Source organism: Scatophagus argus, chromosome 14, assembly GCF_020382885.2.
Source record: "Scatophagus argus isolate fScaArg1 chromosome 14, fScaArg1.pri, whole genome shotgun sequence".
Taxonomy (NCBI): domain Eukaryota; kingdom Metazoa; phylum Chordata; class Actinopteri; family Scatophagidae; genus Scatophagus; species Scatophagus argus.
The window spans coordinates 10,467,587-10,481,107 of NC_058506.1; the positions used below are offsets into that span (position 1 = coordinate 10,467,587).

At 40.8% G+C, this 13,521-nt stretch overlaps 2 protein-coding genes across 2 annotated transcripts; both read left to right on the top strand.

Annotated features, from left to right (window-relative positions):
- Positions 1 to 316: 316 nt before the first annotated feature.
- Positions 317 to 5,913, top strand: LOC124071002 (V-type proton ATPase catalytic subunit A). The gene is made up of 15 exons (XM_046411419.1): positions 317 to 534; positions 711 to 819; positions 1,353 to 1,481; positions 1,650 to 1,864; positions 1,954 to 2,091; positions 2,179 to 2,330; positions 2,545 to 2,707; positions 2,861 to 2,969; positions 3,193 to 3,315; positions 3,417 to 3,531; positions 3,623 to 3,686; positions 3,817 to 4,020; positions 4,375 to 4,469; positions 4,867 to 5,038; positions 5,139 to 5,913. Exons 1-15 carry the CDS (start codon positions 532 to 534, stop codon positions 5,229 to 5,231), a joined length of 1,884 nt encoding a protein of 627 aa, XP_046267375.1. The 5' UTR covers positions 317 to 531; the 3' UTR covers positions 5,232 to 5,913.
- Positions 5,914 to 9,809: 3,896 nt separating this feature from the next.
- LOC124070728 (palmitoyltransferase ZDHHC23-A-like) lies at positions 9,810 to 12,702 on the top strand. Its single transcript, XM_046410897.1, has 4 exons — positions 9,810 to 9,931; positions 10,440 to 11,066; positions 11,641 to 11,808; positions 12,388 to 12,702. The coding sequence occupies exons 1-4, from the start codon at positions 9,813 to 9,815 to the stop codon at positions 12,659 to 12,661; spliced, it is 1,188 nt and encodes a 395-aa protein (XP_046266853.1). The 5' UTR covers positions 9,810 to 9,812; the 3' UTR covers positions 12,662 to 12,702.
- Positions 12,703 to 13,521: the final 819 nt, after the last annotated feature.

A 13,521-nucleotide genomic window follows, 5' to 3' on the forward strand; every position in this document is an offset into this window, starting at 1 on the left:
AATGTAGGAAACCGGTTGAGCCACAATGGAGATGTTTTCTTTCCGTGACAGTCTGGTCCCTGGCAGGTGATTAGCACAGCGAAGCTCCTCCTGCTACGTTAAACACGAACCTGGAGAATTGTATATAAAGTCAAGGTGAGATACTTATATTAATAATTAGCTTTTAGATATACAAATATCTGAGACTTCTTTACAGTCTTGGAACAAATATTCCGTGAATAATCGTTAATTTAGTGATGATGGAAATGAGCTTGTGTTTGCTAGTTGGTGTACGCGTACACGCACAAATCAGCTTTGCTCTCAGCTTTACGTGTGTGCAGAAACAGACATTATGCTACCATCTGACGAACGATCATATCCTCAGCGACGAAGACCACTGAGTTACTTCACCTTATCACAATCCTAGTTCAAATTGAAATCCGTGTTAAATTTTGTAGCCTCAGCTGAGTTAGCTAGTGACCTTACATCGTCAGGTTTGATCATTCATGTCGCAGACTGAGCTGTGCTGGCACTCTAAGATGTCACTATAGGATGGTATGGTGCTCATATTTCCATTTTATCGTAAAGTGTAAGTCATTTCAGCCTGGTTAACATTAGCTAAAACGTGCTGCTGATGATACGTGTAAGATAAATTATGCTAAAGGTTTGTCACTAAGTGCATTCAGGAAAAATGACTTTACAGCATCTGGGTCTCATTTCTGTCTCTCCAGGAATTCTGCAGGACAGAAACAATCAAGATGGATACCTCAAAACTTCCTAAGATCCAGGATGTGGAGCGTGAAAGCCAGTTTGGATATGTACATGGGGTTTCTGGACCAGGTCTGGTTTATTGTCATTCTCTTTAAATGGCTGGATTGCTTTGTTTAGCATCTGATAGGTGAAAAACAACCTTTCGGGCATTTCCTCCTGCTACCATAGGATAGCATTTTGTTGTAAGATCAGTTCAGAAACTTAACATTTTGTAAAATAACTGGATGGTGATATGTTTTGTTAGTATGCCTGACAAATGAGGAAACTTCATCCCACTGATTTACTAAGCATACTAAATCCTGTATTGCAATAATGCATTCAGAACACTGACAACACTGCCCTCAATTAAATATATAAAAAAAATCTCTGACAGTACACACATTTACACCAGGTCACGGATATATCATCATATTGCCAAACCAGACTAAGCTAAGTGGTTTAGCACCTGAAGTTTTACCATTAGTAAAGGTGAAACTTAAAGGTAAATGCACGAGCCCAATTTTTGGATTATTGTAACAGGATGATATTTCTCAAAGTAGTTTAAATGTTGTACATGTTTGATTTTTGCAATAGTCCTTTTCTCAAATCTACCCAATCAACAGTGGTGACAGCTACCGCAATGGCAGGAGCGGCCATGTACGAGCTGGTTCGCGTAGGTCACAGTGAGCTGGTGGGAGAAATCATCCGTTTAGAAGGAGATATGGCAACTATCCAGGTCTACGAGGAGACTTGTATCCTTTCTGCTGCCATATTACCTTCCTCTGTGGTTAAACGTGTAACAAACCATGGCATAATCTTCCTTAAAACAAAATACACAATAGAGGTTCTTTACTGAGAGAAAACAGGGGTCCGAATTTGATATCGCAGTTTGTTTTGTTTTCCCTAACTTAATGCTGCAGCTGGTGTGTCTGTTGGTGATCCTGTCCTTAGGACGGGGAAGCCCCTCTCTGTAGAGCTGGGACCAGGAATCATGGGTTCCATTTTCGATGGTATCCAGCGTCCATTAAAAGACATCAATGACCTCACACAGAGTATCTATATCCCAAGAGGAGTGAACATTGGTGCTCTTAACAGAGACCTCAAATGGGACTTTACCCCCAGCCAGAGTCTCAGGGTATGAATTGTACAATTTGAGCATGATGTGGACTTGGATGTCTCAGATCTGCAACTGTTTTGACTACTTTCACATGATCTCCTCTCCAGGTTGGTAGTCACGTGACAGGCGGCGACATCTATGCCATGGTATGTGAAAACTCTTTAATAAAGCACAAACTGATGCTTCCACCTCGCAACAGAGGCACGGTCACCTACCTAGCCCCGCCTGGAAACTACGACATTTCGGTGAGTGTTTGTCCAAGAGCAAAATGTTCTTCTGTTGGATGAAAATTGTGAAGTATGAAACTAAATTTCTGATCTTGTTGCATTCAGGATGTGGTTCTGGAGCTCGAATTTGAAGGCGTGAAGGAGAAGTTCACCATGGTGCAGGTGTGGCCTGTTCGACAAGTCCGCCCAGTCACAGAGAAGCTACCTGCTAATCATCCGCTGCTGACTGGTCAGAGAGTTCTGGACGCACTTTTCCCGTGAGTATTACTACAAACCCGCTTGCACAACTAGTTCTTAGTTGTAGAGGCAGGAAATCTTTATGTACTTGCAGGAGAAATTATGATGAAGCTCCTTCTCTTTCATTGACAGTAAGTGAGACCATAACTGGTGACTGTACAAGCAACTTATTGTATCCTGTGTAATGAAAATGTGTAAGCTGTGTATGAAACTGCAAGACCTCTATGTGTTTAGTTGTGTACAGGGTGGCACCACTGCTATACCAGGCGCCTTTGGATGCGGAAAGACAGTGATCTCGCAGTCCTTGTCCAAGTACTCCAACAGTGACGTCATTATATATGTTGGTTGCGGAGAGCGTGGAAATGAGATGTCTGAAGTGCTGCGGGATTTCCCTGAGGTATTTGGAAGAACACATCTGTGATTTCTTGCCCAGTATATATTTTACTGGGTCACTTTTACAAAGACAAGTGTAACAAGAGTGCATGGTTTCATGTTATACTTGTTTAAAGCAAAAAAATGTTTTTGTATAATGTTAACACTGCCATTGCAGCTTACTATGGAGGTTGATGGCAAGGTGGAGAGCATCATGAAGAGAACAGCACTGGTTGCTAATACATCCAACATGCCTGTGGCTGCTAGAGAGGCTTCAATTTATACAGGTACAAAGCATTCACAATGTACATCACTCTTATTGTTCATTTTGAGTGCTTCTACATGATTTTCAAATGATAAAACTCAAAATGCCCTGAAATCCTGTTCTGATTGATGTTGAAATAGTTCATGTTCAGTACATGCCTTTGTTACGTATGTTTTTCTAACTGTTTAGAGAATCCATTAAATGCACTCTCATTGATTTTTAATTGAATGTAATCACCTGTGCAGGTATCACACTGTCTGAGTACTTCAGAGATATGGGCTATAATGTGAGCATGATGGCGGACTCGACATCTCGATGGGCCGAAGCTTTGAGAGAAATCTCTGGAAGATTGGCTGAAATGCCTGCTGGTAAGTTCATGATGGATGTATTTGGTAGTGTTTGTATGTGTGAAGAGGCTGTGAGACTGCGGTTGTGAACCAGTTACAACTGTATCTGCCATTACCTGCAGACAGCGGGTATCCTGCCTACCTGGGCGCCAGGCTCGCCTCCTTCTATGAACGTGCCGGGCGTGTGAAGTGTCTGGGGAATCCAGAGAGGGAAGGCAGTGTCAGCATCGTAGGAGCGTGAGTTTGACCTTCTTTACTGTTTTTTTTTATTGTTAATAAGCATGTGAAGTTGCCTGACTTTTCTTTCAATACTCTGAATTGCTCTTAGTGTGTCTCCCCCTGGTGGAGATTTCTCAGACCCTGTCACTTCAGCCACATTGGGAATTGTTCAGGTAAGTAGCTTTCAGTGGCCCTTTAGTCCCTTGATCCTAACATTTGGCTTAATTCACCTTGCAGTCAGTACTTCTGCCTTGCACACCATTCTGAGCATGTGTCAGTCTTTTTGGTTTTCTTCTTCTCAAGGTGTTCTGGGGATTGGACAAGAAGCTGGCTCAGAGGAAGCACTTTCCTTCTGTGAACTGGCTGATTAGCTACAGCAAATACACACGAGCTCTGGATGAATACTACGACAAACATTTCCCTGAGTTTGTTCCTCTCCGCACAAAAGCCAAGGAGATTCTACAGGAAGAGGAGGACCTGGCTGAAATCGTGCAGCTTGTAGGCAAGGTGAGGCCACTTAAGATTATATGACGTGATTAAACACAAACTATGGCTACGAAAGTAATTTGAGTACAATCAGCACCTGTGAAATGCTGAAAAATAAAATTTTCTCCATGCTATCTTATCAAAAACTATATTTGTGTCCAAATGGTGGCTACATTTGTATATATTTATGGTTTTGTTGCGATTTGCCTGTGTATTAATTTGACCTGTTTAAGGTCAGAGGATTGAAAGGTCTTTAATCAAGTTTCCTTACTTAAGTGCCCACATTTTTACAGCCAGTAAAGCCATATGTTTGATGCGTGACATCTGTTATATAGCAGAGGCTTCTAACGGAGCATTTAAATGTTTTGTTCACAGGCTTCTCTTGCTGAGACCGATAAAATCACTCTAGAAGTTGCTAAGCTCATTAAGGATGACTTCCTGCAGCAGAATGGTTATACCCCCTACGACAGGTGAATGCATCAACACCTTACCAAATGCTAAATGCGTATCTTTTCCATTCAGAAGGCTTTGGTGCAAAATTGAGCACAAAAGCATTTTAAAATATTCATATATAAGTCCTTTTTTTTAAGAAGGAAAGAACAGCAAGTTAGCACATTTCTACAGAATATAGCCCTGAACTACAGCAAAGACATTACTGTTCAACAACTGTGGAAACTGATGGGTTTAAAAGCAACATGATTTCTGTGGAAATAGTAGATGAACTAATATGCTCCATTAGTTTATTTTAAGGAAAGGTAGTAACAGCTAATCAGTGGATATGAAGGGGAGATGTGTGTAACTAGTTGTCCTTCACTCGACTGTAATATAAACTGTGAGCCTCACGCCTCCTCCTGCCCCTCCACACAGGTTCTGCCCCTTCTACAAAACTGTCGGCATCCTCTCTAACATGATTGCATTTTACGACATGGCTCGACATGCTGTGGAGTCCACCGCACAGAGCGACAACAAAATCACCTGGGCCATGATCAGGGAGCACATGGGAGAGATCCTGTACAAAATCAGCTCCATGAAGTTCAAGGTACATGTTTGCTGCTCGTTTCTGGAAAAGATTTTTATGTGTTCATCATAACTTGTTCTCTGTTGATGTAATAGCTGTTCACATTCATTTGATTCTTTAGGACCCTGTTAAGGATGGCGAAGCTAAGATCAAAGCAGACTACGCCCAGCTGCTGGAGGACATGCAGAACTCCTTCCGGACTCTGGAGGAATGAGTGTCTTACCTCTCACCTCCTCTCCCAAACATCCACACCCCAGTGCAGTGCAACATAGTGCAGATTAACTGGCCCGTGTTCTGAATGTCCACCTCTGTCATGTGAAATCGTTTATGCCTCTATGTTTACTCTTCCCCCCCCCTCCAGACATTCCATGACCTGCACAAATGTCTATTTCATTTTGTTGATTTTTGAAACTTTTACTTCAGAAATACAGTACTGGAATCCCCTAAAATACCTGAAGACATGGTTTGCTCTGCAGATGTAGCAACACCTTCACTCAACCCAATTGCTTGGCACTTACCGATCACTGCACCATCATGTTGTGGTTACAATCAGTGGGCCCCTGTTAAGTGCTGCACTTGCACTTAACCAATAGCTGCAACAAGAAAATGGAAAGTTTCACTTCCCCCAGGTGTGACAGTGATCAATACAGGTTGTTAATTAAACTGGAACATGCACATGAGTAAAGGGACAGAAGCGCTGTGTTGCTGTATATCAGGGGGTTAAAAGCATTCTTCCACCTCTTACCTCTTCCGTGTGATAGTGATGTTGTGGACTATTTACTTGATATTATGTGAAAAAATGTGAATGAATGAGTGTTAGAGTTGTGTTGTAAGAGATGTCTCATTATTGTATTGATGGTATGATACTGTCTCCTTAAATAAATGGCTTAAATTGATTGTGTGAACATCTGAAATCCTGCTTCGTGAAGAAAAGGATGAAGAGATTTCATTGCAAATAGTAGCAATCTTAAAATGTCTTCCTGTCAGAACAGATGGGAAAGTCTGTTTTATGTTATTTATGTATCTGAAACAGCTGAACAGGAGTGCGAGTTGACCTGAGACTGTTGCAAGTCGCCTGTAGGTGGAGCACATATGTAGCTTAAATTCTGCAGACTGACCAAGAGGACAAGGCTGTTGGATTTTACTCACCACACTGAACTTGTATCAACACTTGTTTGAAGCTACATTATATACTCAGTCTGAAATATCTGAGTTTTACTCTGCCTGCACTTTCATATGAAATGCACATATTCTAAACATCATGTTTGTCACTTAATCCCCGTTTGCATACAAAACAGACAGCCTGACATGCTGACATTTTTTGAAATCCTTAAACTTATCAGTCTGGGGAACAGATCCAGCCTATGTTGAGAATTTATTTTTAAATCAGGTCCATAAGTTAGTGTCCTAATAATTTAATACAATATTAGAATGATAAAATCTTCTACAAAAATTGAAATTCCAGCATAAAAATTGGCTTTTTTTCACATTTTATAAGCTGTGCCTAACTTTCAACTTGCAAGTACAAATACTTGAAGCCTCTCATTACTGTAATGATCATTTACTATTCTTTACTCCGTCCAAACTATTTATTTAGTTAATGCTCAAAAACTGCTCATTTCATTCCGTGATGAAGTAGTTTGCTCAGATTTGATTGCCATTTGACCGGAATTGTGAGCGACATCTCCTCAACTGTCTTCATATTTTCATTCAATTACTGCTAATTTTAGTTTGGCACACAAATCTATGCAAGGTCACCATTTTGAGACCCACCCACTTGAAGTATGACAATCAGTATACCAAATGCATGGGAATGTGGAGGAGAAGACCAGTTTCATCAAACAGGACAGCAAAAGTATTTGTTCCCTTCACTTCATTTACTCGTCATGCTTTGTTCGTTGCACATTCAGCCTGTGGTGCAGTTTGCTGATGTGTGATTTTCAGCGTGTACTGTCAGCTCAGCCCGTTGTCTACGACTCCCAGCTTTAATTCCTCCAAAATAGATTAGAGCCAGTATCTCGGGTTCCGGGCTCCATCAAGACTAATGGAAGCATAACCCACAGGAGCAAGAGCAGCATCTTTGTCTCTGCATTGATTCAGTCCACGTGTGGACATTAAGAGGTTTCAGTGGGCTGAGAATATGCTAGTCTATCGCTTATAATGCACCTGCTGTGTGTGTGTGTGTGTGTGTGTGTGTGTAAAGAACATATTATAGGGACTACATGGGTTTGCTCATGTGAAAGTGGCAGATTCCATCACATCTGTGGATTGAAGTGTGTGTGATTGGTGCTTAGGTTCACCAGGCATTTGTCCACTACAAAGACAGCAAAATGCTAAAAAAATCTTTTCTGTAACTACTGACATTCTCATCTCCAATGTCAGCAGACAGATGACTTAGCAACTGCTGCTTGTCTCTGACTACTTCATGAACTTAAGAGTATTTGCTACTTGCTTCCTTGTTGGCAAACAAACTTTTTGCTGAAGTGTTCATGAGCAAGAATCTGAATCCAAATTCCAAACAGAGCAGGAGGAGCTGAGTTGTATGTGACCCTGTGCTCTAACCTTGTTCCAAAAGTCAGAGTATAATGTATTAAAAAAAAAAAAAAAAAATGCCAGCTCATATTAACAGCAATACACACACATACACTCTTCCAGAGATCTCCAGGTTGCTTGTGGGAGGAAATATGATGCTAGAGGGTGGAGCTGCCCTGTGGATCATCACTCACTCTCTCATCTATGAGTGCCTGTCATGCCTCTCATACACACTCTTGTCCAGCTCAGTGTGGATTGTCAGGGCTGCCGCTGAACACCTCAACATAGCCTGTCAGCTGTGGATCGAGGTATGAAAGGCTCTTGGCTGTCTTGGCTCCCTCAGCCACTCGAGGTAGCACCTATATTTACTAAGTATACCAGTATTAAAGCTTCAGATGGTAACTGACAGAAGCTGTGAAACAGAAGTAGGCTATGCTAGAGAACGACTTGTGAACTATTTAATGACATGTGAGGAGGATAGTCTTGGGGAAAGCGAGCTGGCAGATGCAACACAATATCAAACCACTTGTCAGTCGCCTTCTGTTGGGACACTTCCACTGTGGGAATCCAAGAACTGAAAACCGTCTCACTGCTCTGATACAGTGTCACCGCAGCACTACCACAGCAGTAACATGCCAATTTCCTTTTTCAACACAAATGACTGATGAGAAAGTAGGCTGCTGTTTTCATTTCATCCCCCCGCCTTAGTCATTTAACGAAGGAGTTTGGTGACAAGGGGTCAGCTTCTTAATCATTTTCCTCGTCATCATGCTGAAGACAGCGTGACTTTTATGAGGACATAGGAAATCTGACATTTCAGACAACGCGCACTGATGGTTTTGTGTTTTCCTTGAGGAGACTAAAGGTAAGTTAAAAGAGAAAGACTTATTCTTGGCTTTGTTAAAGGTGGATTTTCCTTTTGACATGATCAGAACATTTGTGTAAACACTTCAGTAAGTCATTGTCGGCGATCATTATTACATGAATATTTCTTATGTAACCCAAGTTATAAACAAGACTGAAATAATAACTCACACTGACAATAACTCAAGATCATCTCTGAGTGTTGAGGACTTTGGTTTGCTGGCCCAGATAGTTTGTCCCTGTGGACAAAGTGTCCTTGTTTCAACTAATTACATCCAGCTCTCAGGGACTGAGAATCCTCTGATTTTGGAAAATATAAATTTTCATAACAAACAGATCTTGTGGTAAGTTACAAACATGGGTTATGAGTTATTCTGTTGCTTTATAAATCTGTCATAAAGTGCTTGTTTTTTGCTGGATTCCAGATGTTTTATGTCCCTGTGAGCAGTAAAAGTAGCAGTAGCTTTCTCACTGTCAGCAGTTTCCATTTCTTGTTTGTCTGAGACCATCTCGATTGTGTGTGAGCGAGTCTCCTGTAATGATGATCATTTTTCCTCCTGGGCTCCAAACCTAAACCTGGAATAAGATTTACACTGGACCCTGAATTTCATATTTATCATCATTATGGTATAGAGAAACAGTTGAGATAAAAGTATAAAAGTAAAAGTAGTCAATGCAAAAAAACATCCCATGTGACTGTCATTTTATTATTTGATTATGATTACTTGTGCATTCATGTAAAAGCTGGATTTAACTGTTGTAGTTGGTTTAATCTTTTTATTATTTTTTCCATTATTTCGACTGATTGTTAGGTTTACAAAAAGCTCTCAAATGTCATCACATGTACCCAGAGTCCAAAGTGACGCCCTCACAACTGTTTAGTCCAACAAAGCGAAAACCACAAAATTTTTTTACAAATAAATGAAAAAATATTATTTTTTCCAAGAAGAATTCATTTTCTGTCAACAAATCACCTGATCGGCTACTCATTTTGGCTGTACTTTTATATATTGTTGGATAGTTTGGTGTAAAATTATAGCTGTCAGATAAATGTAGCCAAGTACAAAGACACAATATTTCCCCCTAAAATATTGTGGAGTATAAGTACATGGTTATGAAAAGAAAAGATGTGTGTGTGCGTGCGTGTGCTTGCTTGCTTGCTGCATACATGGACTGGGCGTTCACATACTAAATGAATATTGTTCTCCCATGTAAGAAAACGCATAAATCATTAAAAACATTTGTTCTGAGGCCTGTCATTGGTTGTGGTAGGTAGTTACACAGCATAAAGTCCGTACACTAATGTGCAGTAACGCTTTATAATTAAAGAGTTTTACAATGACCGCCTTTTATGTTGAAACAACAGCTTGTTAACTGCAGTCATCTTTAGCAAGCCATTATGAAATGGGAGAAGTTAAAGCCTCCGGAGCCAGATGATCCTATGTGTTGCTGTGAGTGTGATATCTACCAGTACGGATGTTGCTGTGACTGTGAAGATATGGACGAAGCCTTTAACAGGTATGAACTTGAGGAAAAGGGTCGGCGCTGAGTACCACTAGAATATTCTGAACTGGAAAGGAAAAGTAAAAGAAGCCACGTGTTTGCTTGATTTAAATGTTATTCACAAAAAGTTGCACCTTGTAAAAAAAAAAAAAAAAAAAAAGTCTTCAATCTTCTCATCTAACTTTCAGAAAGAAAGCAAACATTCCAAAGCTTTAATACAGTGCATACACATTGCAATGAGGGGGAGCAACTGGGCATCCACAGTTCATTATTTTCCCTCTGAAAGGTTCATTTGGCCCTTATTACAGGAAAGTCTCTCTCAGATTTCCTCACAAAGTAAGCATAATAAGCTGTGCTTTAAATCCTGAAACAAAAGCAAAACAAAAGTACTTCATTAGAAATCCATATGAGTGATTTTAGAGTGTACTGACAAATGTATGCAGCACAAGCACATGAAAAACAAATTACTTTCCACTAATGACACCAAACAACAGATGACTTTGATCACTACTGTTCTCTGTAGGTGGCTGAAAGACAGACCGCCCAAAAGTGGATGCCAGTCTGCTGTACTTGGGGCCATGATTGACAACCTGGAGATCTCCATGATCCCAGCCCTGGTGCTGCTACCTCTCCTGCTGCGGGTTGCAGCTCTGCACTACCTGCTGGGCATCATCATCCTGACAGCTCTGCCCGGACTGGTGCTGTGGTACTATTACGCCACACACCGAAAGAGGAGACGCACCCTCTTCTTCCTCACTCTTTCGCTGTACTCGCTGTTCTACATGTACTACCTCTTCATCACAGAGATTTTACCACGTGGAGACGTGGGCCAGCTGCAGCTGTGCACTGTGACCGGTGGCATGATTTTCACCATCGTCTCTCTTATTCTCACCAAGAGAGGCCCAGGATTTGTGACCACTTCCCCACATGAAGCACAAGGTCACAGTCAGGAGGTGAGCAAGGACCTTAACGGATCTATCCAATCAGCAGCCTCCTCCTCTGGGACTGCAGAACAGGAGCAAACAACAAAACAGGCCCTGGCAGCAAAATGGAGCAGGTGTCCCGTGTGTAAAATAATTCGACCCCCTCGGGCCGGACACTGTCGAACCTGTGGATCCTGTGTCCAGCGTCTGGACCACCACTGCATCTGGTAGGTTGGATTTAACATACCGATATTTGTTTACTTATTTATTGATGGATTTCATTATCTTTTTGCGTTAATGTGTATTGACAGATCATAAAGATGAATGTAGATTTATGAGCGATTAGATAACTGCCCTGATATTTCACACATACAGCCACAATTTCAAGTGTAATTTCAGCTTGATTCTAACTGATTTTCTCTCTTACACATAGTTGTATAACTGTCTCTGCATTGAAAACTAACACTTAGAGACTCCAAAGCAGCATGTCTCTCCATAAATAATGATAATTCACAGTTTTAACAGCTTTGAAAAAATTTTTTTCTGAGGGTGAATGCATGAATGTTGTCTTGTTGAGGTTATGCTCTATGCAATAAATATATGTATACTGAATTACTGCTTCATTATCCACTGTAGATATTTTGGCAATATTTAATGTGGCAACAATATCAGATTACTGGTACCAATGTTGACGCACATATTTTTTCCCACCTAAGGCCGTATGTAAACTTATAAAACTTTTACTGCTGCTTTAACCTGTTCTGATTGTTACACTGTGCTGTGTGTGCTGAGGCGCTGTAGGATAAACAGCTGTGTTGGACAGGCAAATCATCGCTGTTTCCTGCTGACCCTCTCTGTGTTCGTGTTGACCTCTCTGTATGGGATCACTTTGGTGCTGTCCAGCCTCTGTCCTCGACAGTATCTAATGACGGCTCTCTTCTACTGCCCCGCCGTCTACAGCCAGCCCAGGTACAGCACTCTTTAACAAACACACTGACAACCCGCCTTTTCAGCATAGTTGTCATAGTTAAATTGCTGTAATAACTGTATTTCTATATTTATTGCCTTTCTTTATATATGTTGACATGGGAAGTTAGCATGAACAGCAGAAACGCTTGAGGAAAGCATTGCAGATGTGCTCTTTTTTTGCTTTGAGGTGACGTGTGGCTCACTGTAGAAACCTGGCTTTTTGTCATATTTATGATGAATGAAGATTGGTTTACGCTGATTATCTCTCAGATCAACTTAAAATGTGTTGCCAAAAGTGAAACGATGGAATTGTACAAATGTGGCAAAGATATAACAAATAGATAAAGTGATTAAGTGCTCAGCTGCCAGGGTGGAGCATGAAACTCAAGGGTCTTAACAGTGTTTTTGTCTCGCAGCTATCCAACCTTTCATTGTCGCTGTGAACAGAGTGACAGAGGGGTATTGTTTTTTAAAAAAATATTTTAAAAGTTTAAAAGACTGTGCTTTTAAATGCATTTGAAACACTGTAGCCTGCTATATTGCTGTTGTGTTATATCCGCCTGTTGTTTACGTTCACAGCACGGCTCTTTGCTTCACCTGTGCTTGGTACAGCAGCATTGTCACAGGTGGGCTGCTTTACCTGCTGGTGACACAAGTTGTGAATATCAGCTTCAATGTGACGGAGCGCGAGTCTCAGCTGGCTGTGAGGAACAAAACGGGCCAGAGCCGCCTGTGGGGACTGGCCATCGACACAGGAGAATATTCACGTGGCTTCTATCAGAACTGGGTTGAGTTCCTCACCATGGCAGATGCCTCGGTTTCTCCTCGCTCCAGCTTCACCGACTTGGTCTAGTTTCACTTTATACTCTCCAGTAATAGGATGATAACAAAGAACACAGCGTGTGACGTGTGACAATTTCAATCGATGGTGACTTCCAATGCTTTTTGCATTCCAGCCTATTGATATAAAACATTATAAACTATAAAATAATCAAATAATATTAAGCTTCTGATATTGACTGCTTGATAAACTACACAATGATGATTGTTTGGGCGTTGGTATTTGTTGCACAGTTGTCTATTGGAGGACATAGCCTACAGACATAAGGCCAAATGAATTCAGAAACATAATTTCTAATGTCTGATTGAATTCAAAATATTGCTGACAACGTGTCATTTTAACATGAAATAAAAGCCTTGTAATTAAAGATGGGCGACTCTGTGGGGTTCATGTGAAAGAAGAATAGGAGTAGCTCTGTTGGCTCTGCAAACATCTTACATACCTAGAAATCTGATGTATGTAGAGATGTACAAATGTATTAACAATAACAATACGGCACATATAACAATACTTTGTAGCATATTATTATCAATATTATTAATATTAATATTGGCATATTAACATAAGGCCTTGTGACTGTTTTCTGTCATGCAGATGATGACTAGAATATTTTTTTTTTCATGGAGCCAACTGAGGTCATCAACGTAAGAGAAATCCCGTGCAGGGACAAGTTGGGGAGATAATATATCCCATCCTAACACTTTTATGAAATGTAATTTTAGACTGTTCAGTCAGCATTAGGTATAACAAAACAGGCATGAAAAACTGGCACAAACAAATAGAGCATTTGACCCTGTGAGTCAGTGGTGGGTGTACAGTCATAACTTCCTGCAGCAGCTTCAGTCATCTGTACTGTTATGACTGATGCAATC

Coding starts and splice junctions, on each gene's coding strand:
- LOC124071002 (XM_046411419.1), top strand. Junction 1,482..1,649: donor CCAGGTCTACGAGGAGACTT/GTATCCTTTCTG, acceptor TTAATGCTGCAG/CTGGTGTGTCTGTTGGTGAT. Junction 2,331..2,544: donor GTTCTGGACGCACTTTTCCC/GTGAGTATTACT, acceptor CTATGTGTTTAG/TTGTGTACAGGGTGGCACCA.
- LOC124070728 (XM_046410897.1), top strand. CDS start 9,813: ATGAAATGGGAGAAGTTAAAGCCTCCGGAGCCAGATGATCCTATGTGT. Junction 9,932..10,439: donor ATGGACGAAGCCTTTAACAG/GTATGAACTTGA, acceptor TGTTCTCTGTAG/GTGGCTGAAAGACAGACCGC. Junction 11,809..12,387: donor GCCGTCTACAGCCAGCCCAG/GTACAGCACTCT, acceptor TTACGTTCACAG/CACGGCTCTTTGCTTCACCT.